Source organism: Telopea speciosissima, chromosome 3 (assembly GCF_018873765.1).
Source record: "Telopea speciosissima isolate NSW1024214 ecotype Mountain lineage chromosome 3, Tspe_v1, whole genome shotgun sequence".
Lineage (NCBI taxonomy): Eukaryota > Viridiplantae > Streptophyta > Magnoliopsida > Proteales > Proteaceae > Telopea > Telopea speciosissima.
Window position 1 is genome coordinate 11,741,241 of NC_057918.1, and position 12,405 is coordinate 11,753,645.

At 37.2% G+C, this 12,405-nt stretch overlaps 2 protein-coding genes across 4 annotated transcripts; both read right to left on the bottom strand.

Moving 5' to 3' along the window:
• Positions 1–279: 279 nt before the first annotated feature.
• LOC122655600 (60S ribosomal protein L34) lies at positions 280–3,209 on the bottom strand. 2 transcript variants are annotated; one of them, XM_043849837.1, is made up of 5 exons: positions 3,049–3,209; positions 2,394–2,473; positions 690–799; positions 515–604; positions 280–475 (listed from the first exon to the last, which is right to left on the bottom strand). In XM_043849837.1, exons 1-5 carry the CDS (start codon positions 3,125–3,127, stop codon positions 472–474), a joined length of 363 nt encoding a protein of 120 aa, XP_043705772.1. In that variant the 5' UTR covers positions 3,128–3,209; the 3' UTR covers positions 280–471. The 2 variants fall into 2 exon arrangements, with proteins under 2 accessions (XP_043705772.1, XP_043705771.1); XM_043849836.1 differs by having other exon boundaries at positions 280–604.
• A 4,080-nt stretch (positions 3,210–7,289) lies between these two features.
• Positions 7,290–12,233, bottom strand: LOC122653561. 2 transcript variants are annotated; one of them, XM_043847432.1, is made up of 5 exons: positions 11,798–12,233; positions 8,320–8,733; positions 7,996–8,225; positions 7,610–7,660; positions 7,290–7,576 (listed from the first exon to the last, which is right to left on the bottom strand). In XM_043847432.1, exons 1-5 carry the CDS (start codon positions 12,225–12,227, stop codon positions 7,376–7,378), a joined length of 1,326 nt encoding a protein of 441 aa, XP_043703367.1. In that variant the 5' UTR covers positions 12,228–12,233; the 3' UTR covers positions 7,290–7,375. The 2 variants fall into 2 exon arrangements, with proteins under 2 accessions (XP_043703367.1, XP_043703366.1); XM_043847431.1 differs by having other exon boundaries at positions 7,290–7,660.
• Between the last annotated feature and the right edge of the window lie 172 nt (positions 12,234–12,405).

Consider the following 12,405-nt stretch of genomic DNA (forward strand, 5'->3'; position numbering starts at 1 on the left):
TTCCTTCTTTTCATCCTCTCTTTTTTCTCCCAACCATGACCCATCTCTCCTGTGAGAAAGGTATCCGAGGCCTGTAATCATCTATGTTTTTTGGATCTGCCCCTCCATTCCCTTTCATAGGGGGCAGAAATGACCAATCTAGCCCCTGCAAGAACACACTGCCCAGGTGGGGTCAACTCCCCCTATTAGATGAAATGGAGGAAATGGAGTCGCAGATAAATGGAGAAGATAATTTTCCCTGGGCAGATGCAGAAAGCAAAAAAACAATTCAGCCACTTAATGGAAGTGATCTAACAATATATTATCAAAGAGAATTTCAGAATAATTAATAACAGACGTCTCCCAAAAAACAAAAATATCTTAAACAAACATTCTCAGAGGGCAAGAATCCAGTAATGCCACCTCGACAAAAATACTCAATCTTCGAAATTCAAAACAAACTTGCCAATGTAATCTGTCACAAGTCAAAATTTAACTGAACCTAAGACTTGAATATTCATCATCATTCCTTTAGCTCTTCGCAGCTTGCTTTTCTTTTGCCTTCTGGATCTTCAGTACTTTCTTCACAATCTTTTGTTCTTCCACTAGAAAAGCCCGAATGATTCTACAAATGAAAAGAAATGATATGAGAAACAAAATCACAGTAAATTCCACAAGAAAAATCTGATCCAGGGAGTAGAATAACAAACCTCTCCCTCACAGCACCGGCAGACAAAACACCACCATATGCACGGTTTACAGTCCTCCGGTTCCTAGATAATCTAGACCTCTTGTATTCGGTAGGTCTCAGGTGAGGGATCTAAGGCAACAAACAAAATAACATCAGAAATGAAAGACCAAAGGAGAAACAATTATGGTGAAGTTAAACAAAAACTCAAAACAGTGCAAAGAAACTTCTGAGCTAGGAACTGCTCATCAAATACTAAAATAAACAAAAACAACCAAGCTCCTGGACTGCTTCACATAATTTCTACAAGCTTTTAAACCAATAACATAAACCACCAGGAATAGAGAGTATGTAAGCCAACCATAATTGCAAACAATGAATCGGAGATCACTAAATTTCAGTAAGATGCATACAAATAGCATTGAGATGGCCCATATTCCTGAGTTTCCCTCGCATCCTTTTTCTCATTTACTAATTTAAATTTAAGAAAATAACCTAGGGCAGAAATTATCGATTGTGAAATGAAATGGTATATTCCCAAGGAACTGATGATTAAATCCAATATAATGGTAAAACAGGGTAAATCCAACTATTTTTCTTCTTTATGACCTAAAAATTCATGATCAAACCAAGACAATGCACATTTTAAAATCAAGGGAGAGGGATTCACACACTGCCCTCAGGCGGCAAGCAATCGGGCAGCACCAATTGGGGGTGGATTCCGGAAGGAGAATCATACAGGAGGGTAAGGGGACATTTCAAAGCGGCAAAGAGAGATAGATGGACAAAGCTGGAGGTGTGCCTTCCCAAAATGAATATGTAACAAAATAATACAAAGTTAAGAAACAACACACAGCAATTGTATCATTTATACTTCATTTCCACTAAAAGATGCATGAAAAACGCATTCCTCACATTTGACAACAGTTTACTTTCTGCTATGAGTTCTGGATGCATATTGGGATTAATAAAATGATTATATTTCTTCAAAAATACTCTACAAATTTACAAAAAAAAATACATGTTTGATACAGGACCTAGATGACAGAAGGTCAATCCAGTTAGAAGTGAATGTGAGTGCAAAATAGCCAAAAAAAAGTAAAATCAATATTCTTTATGTTTAATGCATCTTCTTTCCACTTTACTTCCCTTCCTTCCAATTCACTGATCAAAACTCATTTTCACTTCTCTTCCAAAGAAATGGAGCCAAAGTAAATTATACTGTTACATAGATGAAATGTACATTAACTATCATGTGCACATTGCCATGAAGAATACAAAATATAAATCTGAAGATGTAGAGTCAAATGATGAAGGGCATCTTCTACGATCTTGTCAAAAGGATGCCATGATATTTAATGGAAAAAAGCAATGTGTCAAAGGTATGTGTGTATTGTAGTACAACATCAATGGAGAAAAGAATCATGGAGCGACTAATAATGATAATAATAAACTAGAAGAAAGCCCACCATTATGGTTTAAGCAAATGAAAGAGACCTGACCCGTAGATCTACAACAGAGGGGGTCATTTCCAATACAAGTTCAAGCGATATACAGAGACTGGCATACATCATTTCATTGATCAAAGTATCAATCTAGGTGCACAATATCTCAATAAATAATGATCCAAAAATCTGTTCTACATAAAGTCAGAGCACATGATATCTCTCATCACAACATAAGAAGATAACAGCGTATCAAAAGTGTAAATATAATGAATACGTACCCCTTGGATCCTCTTTCCGGTTACTGGACACTTGGGCCCGCTAGCTCTCTTCTTAGAGGTCTGGTAGACGAGCTTCCCACCTAAATTTTAATAATCAAAATAAAAGAAACAAAAACGTATAAAAGAATCATTAGACGGGGAATAGTTAGACACAGAGCTGCAAATGAATTAAAGAAGATGATAGATCAGTATGAACACAAGATAGCATCAAATGCAACCAATACTTGTAGACACCTAAAAATCGGCATCTATTATATAGATCTACATAAAGAATAAGAAGCATCGGCTAAAGTAACAGATCGCAATACATGAGGCATCAAACGACTGTTTCGATATATATTTAAAATCACTATTAACAGAAGGGCGAAAAACTATGTTGTAGGTTGGTACATAGAAATAAGGAAGGGATTCAAGCTCAGACCAAAGAGGAATGCTTAAATCATCCCGAGTTCCCATCCAAAGCAATAAGCACCAAAATGATGAAGTTAGCAGCGAAAATCGACTATTGTAAACAAGAAAAAAAAAGGACGAACAGTTCGTGAACAATAAAGAAACCATGAACAATTACAAGTAGGGTTTTAGAAAGTAAAGAAACAGAAATTGAAACTGGTAGGGTTTTCATTATTAACGTTTCAGTATGAAAAGAAATCGATACCAGGGGTTTTGACGACCCTCGTCTGGTTGGATTTGGTGGCATAGCTATGCCGCTTCCTGTAGGTGAGCCTCTGAACCATCTTGGAGTGCAAAAGCCTCCTCTCGCTCCTCTGTGTATGAAGAAATAATAGATCGAAACAGAGGGTTTTGGTATTGAAAGTTACAGAATAAAAAGGGGTTCCAGTAGCCAATACCCTAGATCCAACGGTTTTAACCAGTCGTATTAACGGTTGAGATTAGCCACGTGTTTGCGAAACGAAAATCAATTATTATACTTGTACAGGAGGGAGTTGCGCTCCACGGCCTCGACTTGTTGAGCGGTATCCATGGTTTAAAAAATCGAAATCGGAACTGTTGAATGGGTCAATTTCTGCCGATTCTCTTTATTTTCTTTTATCGATCATGGCTGACTCTGCCCGATTCAAATCAAAATTGGTACTGACTGATTTAATTCCCGATTCAAGCTTTTTCAAAACCGTGCCCTTATCAGTTAGCTCTTTATCTTTTTGATAGGTAAGAATGTCCTTGTCAAAATGATTCGACTGGATAATTTTTTTTATTTTTTTTTGGTAATAATTCGATTGGAGAATTGAGAACAGAGTTTTAGTAATTGGTATTGGTATCGGTCTCCGTCGATATCGTTCTGGATCAATTGTATCGGTCTAGATCAATTGATCTGGATTGGCCGTATTACTCTGCTTTGTTTTTATTTTTTTAAAAATTTGTTTTTACTCATTTTTACCTTTATCTATATCAATCCATTGATACGGAATCGGGATCAGTATCAATCTCCATCAATACAAATACAAATTGATGGGATCGATTGATCCAACACCCGATACTTCAAACGATGATCGATAATCAGAACCAAAACTCGTTTAAAGCTGAATCAAATCAACCGAAATTGATTAGATTTGCTTTTGGTTTGGAATGTAGACTTTTGATTTGGTTTCAGTTGCCAATTGAAAACCGTAAGTTCCAAAACGACTAAAGACCAAATAAAACCGTAAATCAAATTGAAATCGAATAAACCTTAAATTAATAACTAGATTGAAACTAAATTAGACCTCGATAGAACCAATCCACAAGACCACAACCACTACACCCTAAAACAGTACAAACATTTTGATTTCGAGAAGACTCTCTTCCTTCTTCAACTATGAGTTGAGATAGTTGTAGTGTTTGTGAACTTTTACAAGATGAATTTGTTTCATAGTTTAGAATGTTTTGAAATTTATACTTTATCTACTACTCTCAATTGCTTTCTCATGTAACAACCAAACCCTAACAACTTGTAGGTTTTTCACGGTTCACTATATACCCAAAGGTATTTTCTAGGATTACACAAAAACTAATAGTAATATCATCAGACACTCTTGTGTCATTCAAACCTTCACACAAGGAACAATAACACTTAGTGAGAGAAGAATGATTTCAACCTCTAAGAAGGTAGAATAGCAGAGTACAAAACAAATTTCTCACAAACGTGAACCTTCATCCTCTCAATTAAATGCGGTCAAATGCACCACACTTAACAATTCAACGGTAAAAACTTGGACAATGGCATCTTTTATCTTCTCAAGTATTGGGTGGACAATTGGATTCTTAAATGTGGTGCACTGCACTGCACTTGAGAGGATAAATTTTCCATAAACACTAAAGCTCAAAGAAATTATTACAACAGTTTCTGTTTTAAGTTTGAAAATTTTCCCTTCCCTTACCTTCAATTTCCTTTCAAGAGCTGCATCTCAATCCCTCTCATATAATAGTTTTCGGACCGAATGTTGAAGTGGATAATCTGATCTCCGTCTTGGGCTTGGGCCACGTTCTCCACAGGCCACAGCCCATCTCTGGGTTTTCTTGCTGCAATTGGACAGAATCTATGGCCTCCCCCATCCTTCCCTCTCCCTTTCACTCTCTCTCTTACAAGTGACAAACTTACAAGTGATCTTTTGTTTTGGCCCATTCGATCTCCTATCTTCGTCTCTTCCTTTATCCGTGGAAGTGCGATAGAGAATCAAAGATGTGATAGGCTATATTTGGAAGCCAAGAAAAGAAAAAACATATTAAGACAAAAAAAAAACCATAATAAGAAGATAAAATCATTGGTTTATGCGTCTATCTCTCTCCTCAAATCCAAATTTTTAAAATTTTTTATTTTCTTTTCTTATATGTGATCCGACAAAAATGCGAATGAAATAGATTTTCATCCTCTCAAGTGTGGTGCACTGTCCAGTACACCTTTAAAGTGCATCGGATGGTGGCCACTACACTTGTAAGGATACAAATTCAATGCACAAGAGAGGTGTACCGTCCGATGCACTTTAAAGATGCATTGGGCAATTCACTGCACTTGAGAGGATACAAATTCGAATGAAATGGGCTTATTTACAATTATGGAAGTTGAGTACTTGCCGTCGGAACCATGGTTCAACGTATCGATTTTTGGATCAATACCTATCTCGGCCGATGGTGATCTGGATTAGTCAGAATCGGCTTGAATCAACTAAAAAATGACCAAAACTCGGTTTTTTGTCGGATCGGTTCTGGTATCAACCAGTATTGGAAAAAGAAGGGGAAATAATTCTTTGTTTTTCCCTTTTAATAAATAAATAATTGTAAATTATATGCTTTGATGGGTTCAGAATGAAGTAAAATAATTATTTGTTTTTCCCTTTTAATATACAAATAAACCAGAGGTTTAACCATCTCCAACTTGGAGATCCAATGGAACAAAATTGGAGAACTATAAATTTGAGTCTAATAATGCTGGGTTACTTCAGAAGCAGATCATGGGGGGATTTTTATTGTTTTGCATGGAGACCATGACTTGGGGAAAAATCAACTAAAGCATGTGAAAAATCTTGAAAAATCGAGTTGGGAGGAGATGTTGGTGAAGAAGTTTCTTGAACACGAGTCTGGATCCTCTGTTGTACTGCAGGTTGTACAATACACATCTTGCGGCACAACAGAGGCGATGTGTGCCACGCTGGCACACTTCATCTCTGTTGTGTCATAGGATGTGCATCGCACACCCTGTAGTATGACAGATGATTGATATTGCTTGTATACTAAATCTAGTCAACAAAGTACCAAAATCTTTACTTACATGGATTCCCAAATGAAAAACGAAAAGAAAGCCCAATTTTCTTGCGGATCTGAGGCTCTTGGGAGCTGAAATCGCATATGTAAACCTTCACAGACGAAGAAGAAAGGAAATCTGGGTTTTAAAAGTAGCCCGATCCAAATGATGATCCATGATGCCAAGAAAGGATCTGTCTCGGGCCGATACCAATCTGGGCGAATTATGAACCATGGTCGGAATTTCAAGCTCAATGTAGGCAGCGGAATCTGATCTAATCGCATTGAAGGTACAAAGGAGAGCTCCAAGAGGAAATCACTTTAGAGGGAGTTAAAGAATTTACATGACTACTCATCATTGATTAATAACAAAACAAGTAGGGTTCACTTTGTTTTACATTTACTTTTTTCTTGTAAACCTGCTTCTTAGTAATTATTTTTCTCATCTTGTAGATCTAGCAAATTGCCTTTGTAATATCAGTATCGATCTCAACCGGTACCAATTATACCAATCCGGGTCGGTGATACAATGAATAGGATAGTGACACATTTCATAAATGATTAAAAAATTAATTACAAATTGGTAAAAACCGGTAGTAACCATATGAATTCACCGATACAGCCTATCCGATGCCGATACACATTTCATAAAAGGATTAAATTCATTTTCGGGTTAGGTGGTTTGGTTTTGGGCACTGCCGCACTGGTATGTTAACTAGGCTGTGTACATGATAAGTCCATGCACCAGATGAACGAGCTTGATTGAGCTAGGGTCCATGGATAGAGATGGGCTTAAAACCCTGAACATTTTGTTGTTTGGGCATGGGCCTCATATATTTGTGGGCCGTCCTTAAAGTAGAGTAGTTCAGGCCTGAAATTGAACTACTCTTTTGGGATTTTATTATGGGCTCCAAAGGCCCAAAATCCCTAATTGAGAACTTTCATTCTATACGCCAAAGATTTCATACACGGCTGTGCAAATGTGTGGTCGTGTCCCCTCTCACATGAAGTTGGAAAAAGACAAAACCCCAAAATCTGTATTGAAGCCTCAAAACTCTGGCCTTCTCACGTGCATGAAAACTGTTACCCATATGTTAATAAGTTACATTTGTTTTTCTTTTATTTCAACATTGCAAGGGTGCCAATCAGTTTCATACATAAACATTTTTTTTTTTTTGGATTGTTTATTTCCATGGATCTATACATGAAAGGTTATGTCATAATGGGTGAAAGAAAGAAAGAGAACCTCAACATGGAAATAACAAAAATGAGGGTTCTCTGTGAATCTTCCTATTTACAACATTAATTTTGTTTAATTTTTTATCACACCACATCAATTGTTCACTTGTTATTCTTGACATGTTGAGAACCCTAGATATCAACTTCATATCAACCTGAGAGAAGAACAATATCAAGTCTGATCTGTTTTCTTGCCTCGTCTGGAATCTCTTTGTTCTGTCTTCTTGTCTCTTCTGAAATATCTTTACTATGCAATTCCCACTTCTTAAAATTTCTTTGAGCTTCTTCTCCTTCTGCATTTATTATTAAATAATTTGGTTAAAACAAAGATGACATTGGAATATATATCATTGCGATAACAGCCTTTCCACGAAGCGGGAGTAACACTGCGTACATTATGACCTTCTTTAAACCCCACAATGATGGAAAAGGATTCTGTCCAGCCGTGGCGGGAGCTGGACGGTCCAGTCCCAGCAAAAACAGGGGTGGGGCGGTGCTCCCGCCACGGCTGGACAGAATCCTTTTCCCACAATGGTGGGAGCCTCGTGTACTGGGTACACTTTTTTTTATTAATTAAAACAAGAAACTCATTCCAAGAATTAAAACAGAACAGAAAGAGAAAACCAACCTTTTGAACATTTGTCCGGAGTTCTGTGAGAAGATCCAAATCAGAAGGGTTCTGTAGTTCAACATGAGTTCTCCAAAAGCCCTTTAAAATCACAGTAGCTTCATTCTTATCAGCTCGAACAAACTCCCAGAATATCCTCATTGACTCCTGGAGGATCACAGATAGCATTTCAATTGTTATCGTATCTTTGCCTCCTCGTATTGGTTTCTTTTTGTCCTTAGAAGAATCCTCTGCAAAAGCAATATTTGATCATCATTACTCAAGTAATTAAGAAGAAGATAAAACTTCCCACATACGTAACATTAGTAATTACGTCTCTGTTACCTTTAATCACTGGAACTTGAAGAAGGTTACGAAGAAGGCATCGATTCTTGACATAATTTTGGACTCTGGGTCCTTGAAAGGGTTCATTTTCCATGAATCTTTGCATAAGAACTTGAAATTGTTGGAATTCATCAGCGACTTGATTGTATCTATGGAAGCCATAAGTGTCAGATTCCTGCAACTCTTGGGATTTGCCGAATTGCCAGTGAAGGATTTCCCAAGAAAGGCACATATGTCCCACGTACACCATTTCCAAATCATTCTGCAACTCTTCCATGAACTTTACAGTTGGGTCCACTTTTGCTGTTTGAGATTTGCCCAGTGAGAAATTGTTTGATAAGATGTTTGTGAGTCCCGGGATTGAAGATTTTCTATTGGAAATTGACTGTAGTGGGTCCTTCAACTGGAGAAATCCTATAGAACATCGAATGTCACTAAAACATGTCAGTTTGTTGCTTAAGATTCAAAGCAATGAAAAGTGCATTAAACAAAAAATAAATAAAATGTTATGTTCTTAAGTTATAAGGGAAGCAGTTCTCTGTCTGGGAGCGTAGTCTACGCCAGCAGTCCTATGTGTCTATCTTTCTCCTCTTCAAAACAAGAGGGCAAAGGTGTCTTTTCATATGTGGAGAAGAGAGATAGACTCATGGGAGTGCTAGTGTAGGCCATACTTCTTGGACAAAGTTCTTTTTTCCTTATTTTGAAAAGACCCATTTTCTCTCCACACATTATGAAGAGAGAATCTCTTCATCCACCCCATATTTGATCCTTTGATTGAACTGGAAAAGAGTATTATCAGACCATGACCAATAGGGGTTGGGATTTAATATGATGAAACCCGAGTCTAGTCATAGTGTTATATCACCATCAATGAAGAGATTCACTTTCTCTTCACCCTGGGTGAAGGAAAATTTAAATCATTTTGAAAACCCTTTTTTGCCGTTAACTTTTGGAGCAATCAAAAGAAAGAAAAGAGGGGGAGAGGAAATTTTTTCAGAAAAAAAATGATAAATTGATAATGGCATGCATGCATGCACACAAACATATAGATCTACAAACACAGCATGATTGGCATGGAAAGCAACTGTTACAAAAAGGGCTAGAAGGTAAGGGTATCATCTACAATATTTTATTTTTAGTTATTCTTTTCAAATTAGAGTTAGGTTAGTTTTTAGGACAATATAAAGAAAATGAATCCAAATATATAATTAAAACAAAGAGGACGTGGAGCTTTGATGAAGGGGAAACCACCCCCCACCAAGTCACCTTTTTTAATAGGAACAAACCAATGAATAAAGAGAAAAAACGTAGTTTATAATTTTTCTTACCTTAAAAAAGAAACTCAAACAAATGCTAATAATGATAAGGTAAAAGATTTTGTGCATGACTGTGTTCATACATCACATTTACTTCACTTGTCTAACGAGCGAAAAATAGAGGCAGTACCGAGGCCATATATACACACGGCCATGCACAAAAACTCGGACTTTCACATGGTTTTTTTTTATTATTATTTTCTCTCTCTTCACCTAATCATATGGGGTCCATGTAAATGATATCATTCCCCATGTCTCTCTCGCATGTGGGGGTCTTCTCCCAACGCTAGCAGCATGGGAAACCCTCTCCCTAATAATATTAAGAGAAAGTGTTCCTTCCATTACTAATTCAGGTAAAAGGAGGGAAAAGATTATGAATCCATAAACAAGGAGTTTTGAGGAGAGAAAAGGTTTGTGGGTCCCATCGTTTTTGTGTTTTAGTATTAGAATTCCTTCCCACATGAGCTTCATGTGGAAATATTTTCCTAATAATAAAAGAGCTGATTAGGATGATTTTTTGTTTGTTTTGTTTTGGATACAAATTAGGAAAATATTGTCTTGAATGTAATGGTGGAGCTTAAACGGAAGTGGGGAAAAGGTTTTGTGGAGGTTATTGGATGGAACCGTAGAAGTGGAGCTTCAACTAATTAGCAATTTGACTTGGTGACTCATTGGTGGGGGCCACTCTAGTGGGTGCAAACCTTACTCACCCTACATTGCAATTTTTGTTTTTAATTTTTCAAAATTTTTGGTAAAACCCATACATTGCAAATTGGGCTATGACAACCTAAGTACAATCAAACAGGTTATTGGATTTAAAGATTGGATCTGGGCCCACCAGGGGTGTGATAAAAGGTTAAGCTTCGGCCATAAGGAAGTGAAGTAGGGCCCAAATAGATATTAAAACCCGTACAAAGTAGATGTATGGGTTTTTGACCAAACTTCCAGATCCCCATGGTCCCACCTGGGAAGTTTTCACCATAGTTCTCACTTACCCTATCGACCACGGACTATGATCAGACCGCGAAAATGATTGCCATGGCACTTAGTGTGTAAATTTTTATGTATAATTTTTTAGAAATCGTTTTAAAAAAACAAGACTCATGGGAGTGTTGGCATAGGCCACAATCCCGGATATAGAACTTTTTCTCATAATTTTTTTATATTCCCATGAATCCTACATTTTGTCCTCATTAAAACCCAGTGAGTAGGATTCCCCCTAATCAACGAAAAAATGATTCAACAAAACAAGAGTTATACTAATACCTCTAATATAAAAATTAAAGAAATAAGTTTTCCTCCAACCATAGAGGAGGATGGTTCACCCACCATCCTAGGGTTCAAAAACCCCACCTAGGGGTTTTAGTATGATCCAAAATAGTGAAAATACCCTCCCCGACACCCATTCCTGCCCTCTCTTATCCTGCGGCGAATGGAATCCCATTCACCATGGGTGGAGGGAAACTAGGCCCAAAATTAAATATTTGAACCTTATTTTTTAAAAGTTATACAATAGTTTTCTTTTTTTTGGGGGTGGGGGTTAAATTATGGTTCTTTTTATTTTTTTGAGAACATTGACAAACAATTGAAAAGCAAATTCAGGTATGAAAAGTAAACAACATAAATTAATCAAAAAAGAGGAAACAAAAAGTATGTATTACTTAGAATTTTGATGCTTTTGTGTGTGTAAGGCACTCATTTAAACATGACTTAAGGGTTAGTCTCTATTTTTCAAAACGAAAAAGAAATTACAGGTAAAGCTTAAAGACGATTTAGCTTCCAACCCCTTCCAAAAGAAAAAGAGAGCCAGAAAGAAGGTTCCCCATTGTGGAAAAAGTATACCATGGTTGGTTCCATAGTTGAAGGGATTTGAAGAAAAAAAAATTTTCCCTTAGTGGGCCTGGGCCCACTGATTTTCCTTAATGGGCCTATCGTAATAAGTTCATAATCATAAAACCCTCCCTGATGATAAATCACCAACCAGTTGGTTGACAGGTTTACCATATGTTTAGTTGCTTGGTGGGGTCAGAAACAAAGAATATCCAATGGGTGGACCTGACCTCTGAGCGGGCCCTTTTACAGGATTCAAAGTCCACCTATTGGACGGTTGAGATTAAAATAAATAAAAATTTACGATGGAGGATGTGAATAGGGAAACTCACCTATTGCGTACATCTTCTGGTAATTCAAGATATCGAATTTTCGCATTCTCTCTCTGTAGCTCTTGTAGAATTTGTGCAGCTCGTTAATTCGATCTTCGTGCAAGAACTTCTCATCGATCTTCCATGGTTTCAGATCTTCCATAACCCTTGGAGATTCTGATTCTTCTAATATGGTGGGAAGCCCTGTAGCTCTAACTTTCTTCAGTTCCATCTTTAGTTGTTCTATCAAATCCTGGTGTTCCCATAGCGTTTCTAGATCGTTTTCGTCTTCAGGTTCTTGCATCGATGAATTCTCCATATTCTGCGTATTGGGTTCTTCGATTCTTCCTGGAATTTCATTCTTTTCGCCATCACCAAAGTCTTCGTGTGTTGTTTCTTCTTCCTCGTCATCCTCGTTGTCACTCTCAGATATAATTTCAATGTCCACCATTCTAGAATTCAGAAAATAGGGCTTCTGATCGGAAATTTGTCTTTTTTCTCTATGGACGAATTCTGATTCGTCTATGTCTCTGATTGAGTTAACAGACGAAGAAGACTGGTCGCTGATATCCATGATTTCGTTGCTCACCAAATTTGAATTCTGCAAAAGGGTCTCTTCCAAACTTTCG

Coding starts and splice junctions, on each gene's coding strand:
- LOC122655600 (XM_043849837.1), bottom strand. CDS start 3,127: ATGGTTCAGAGGCTCACCTACAGGAAGCGGCATAGCTATGCCACCAAA. Junction 2,474..3,048: donor GAGGGTCGTCAAAACCCCTG/GTATCGATTTCT, acceptor ATTAAAATTTAG/GTGGGAAGCTCGTCTACCAG. Junction 800..2,393: donor CCGGAAAGAGGATCCAAGGG/GTACGTATTCAT, acceptor TTGTTGCCTTAG/ATCCCTCACCTGAGACCTAC.
- LOC122653561 (XM_043847431.1), bottom strand. CDS start 12,227: ATGGTGGACATTGAAATTATATCTGAGAGTGACAACGAGGATGACGAG. Junction 8,734..11,797: donor CCAGAAGATGTACGCAATAG/GTGAGTTTCCCT, acceptor GATGTTCTATAG/GATTTCTCCAGTTGAAGGAC. Junction 8,226..8,319: donor TCAAGTTCCAGTGATTAAAG/GTAACAGAGACG, acceptor TTGCTTTTGCAG/AGGATTCTTCTAAGGACAAA.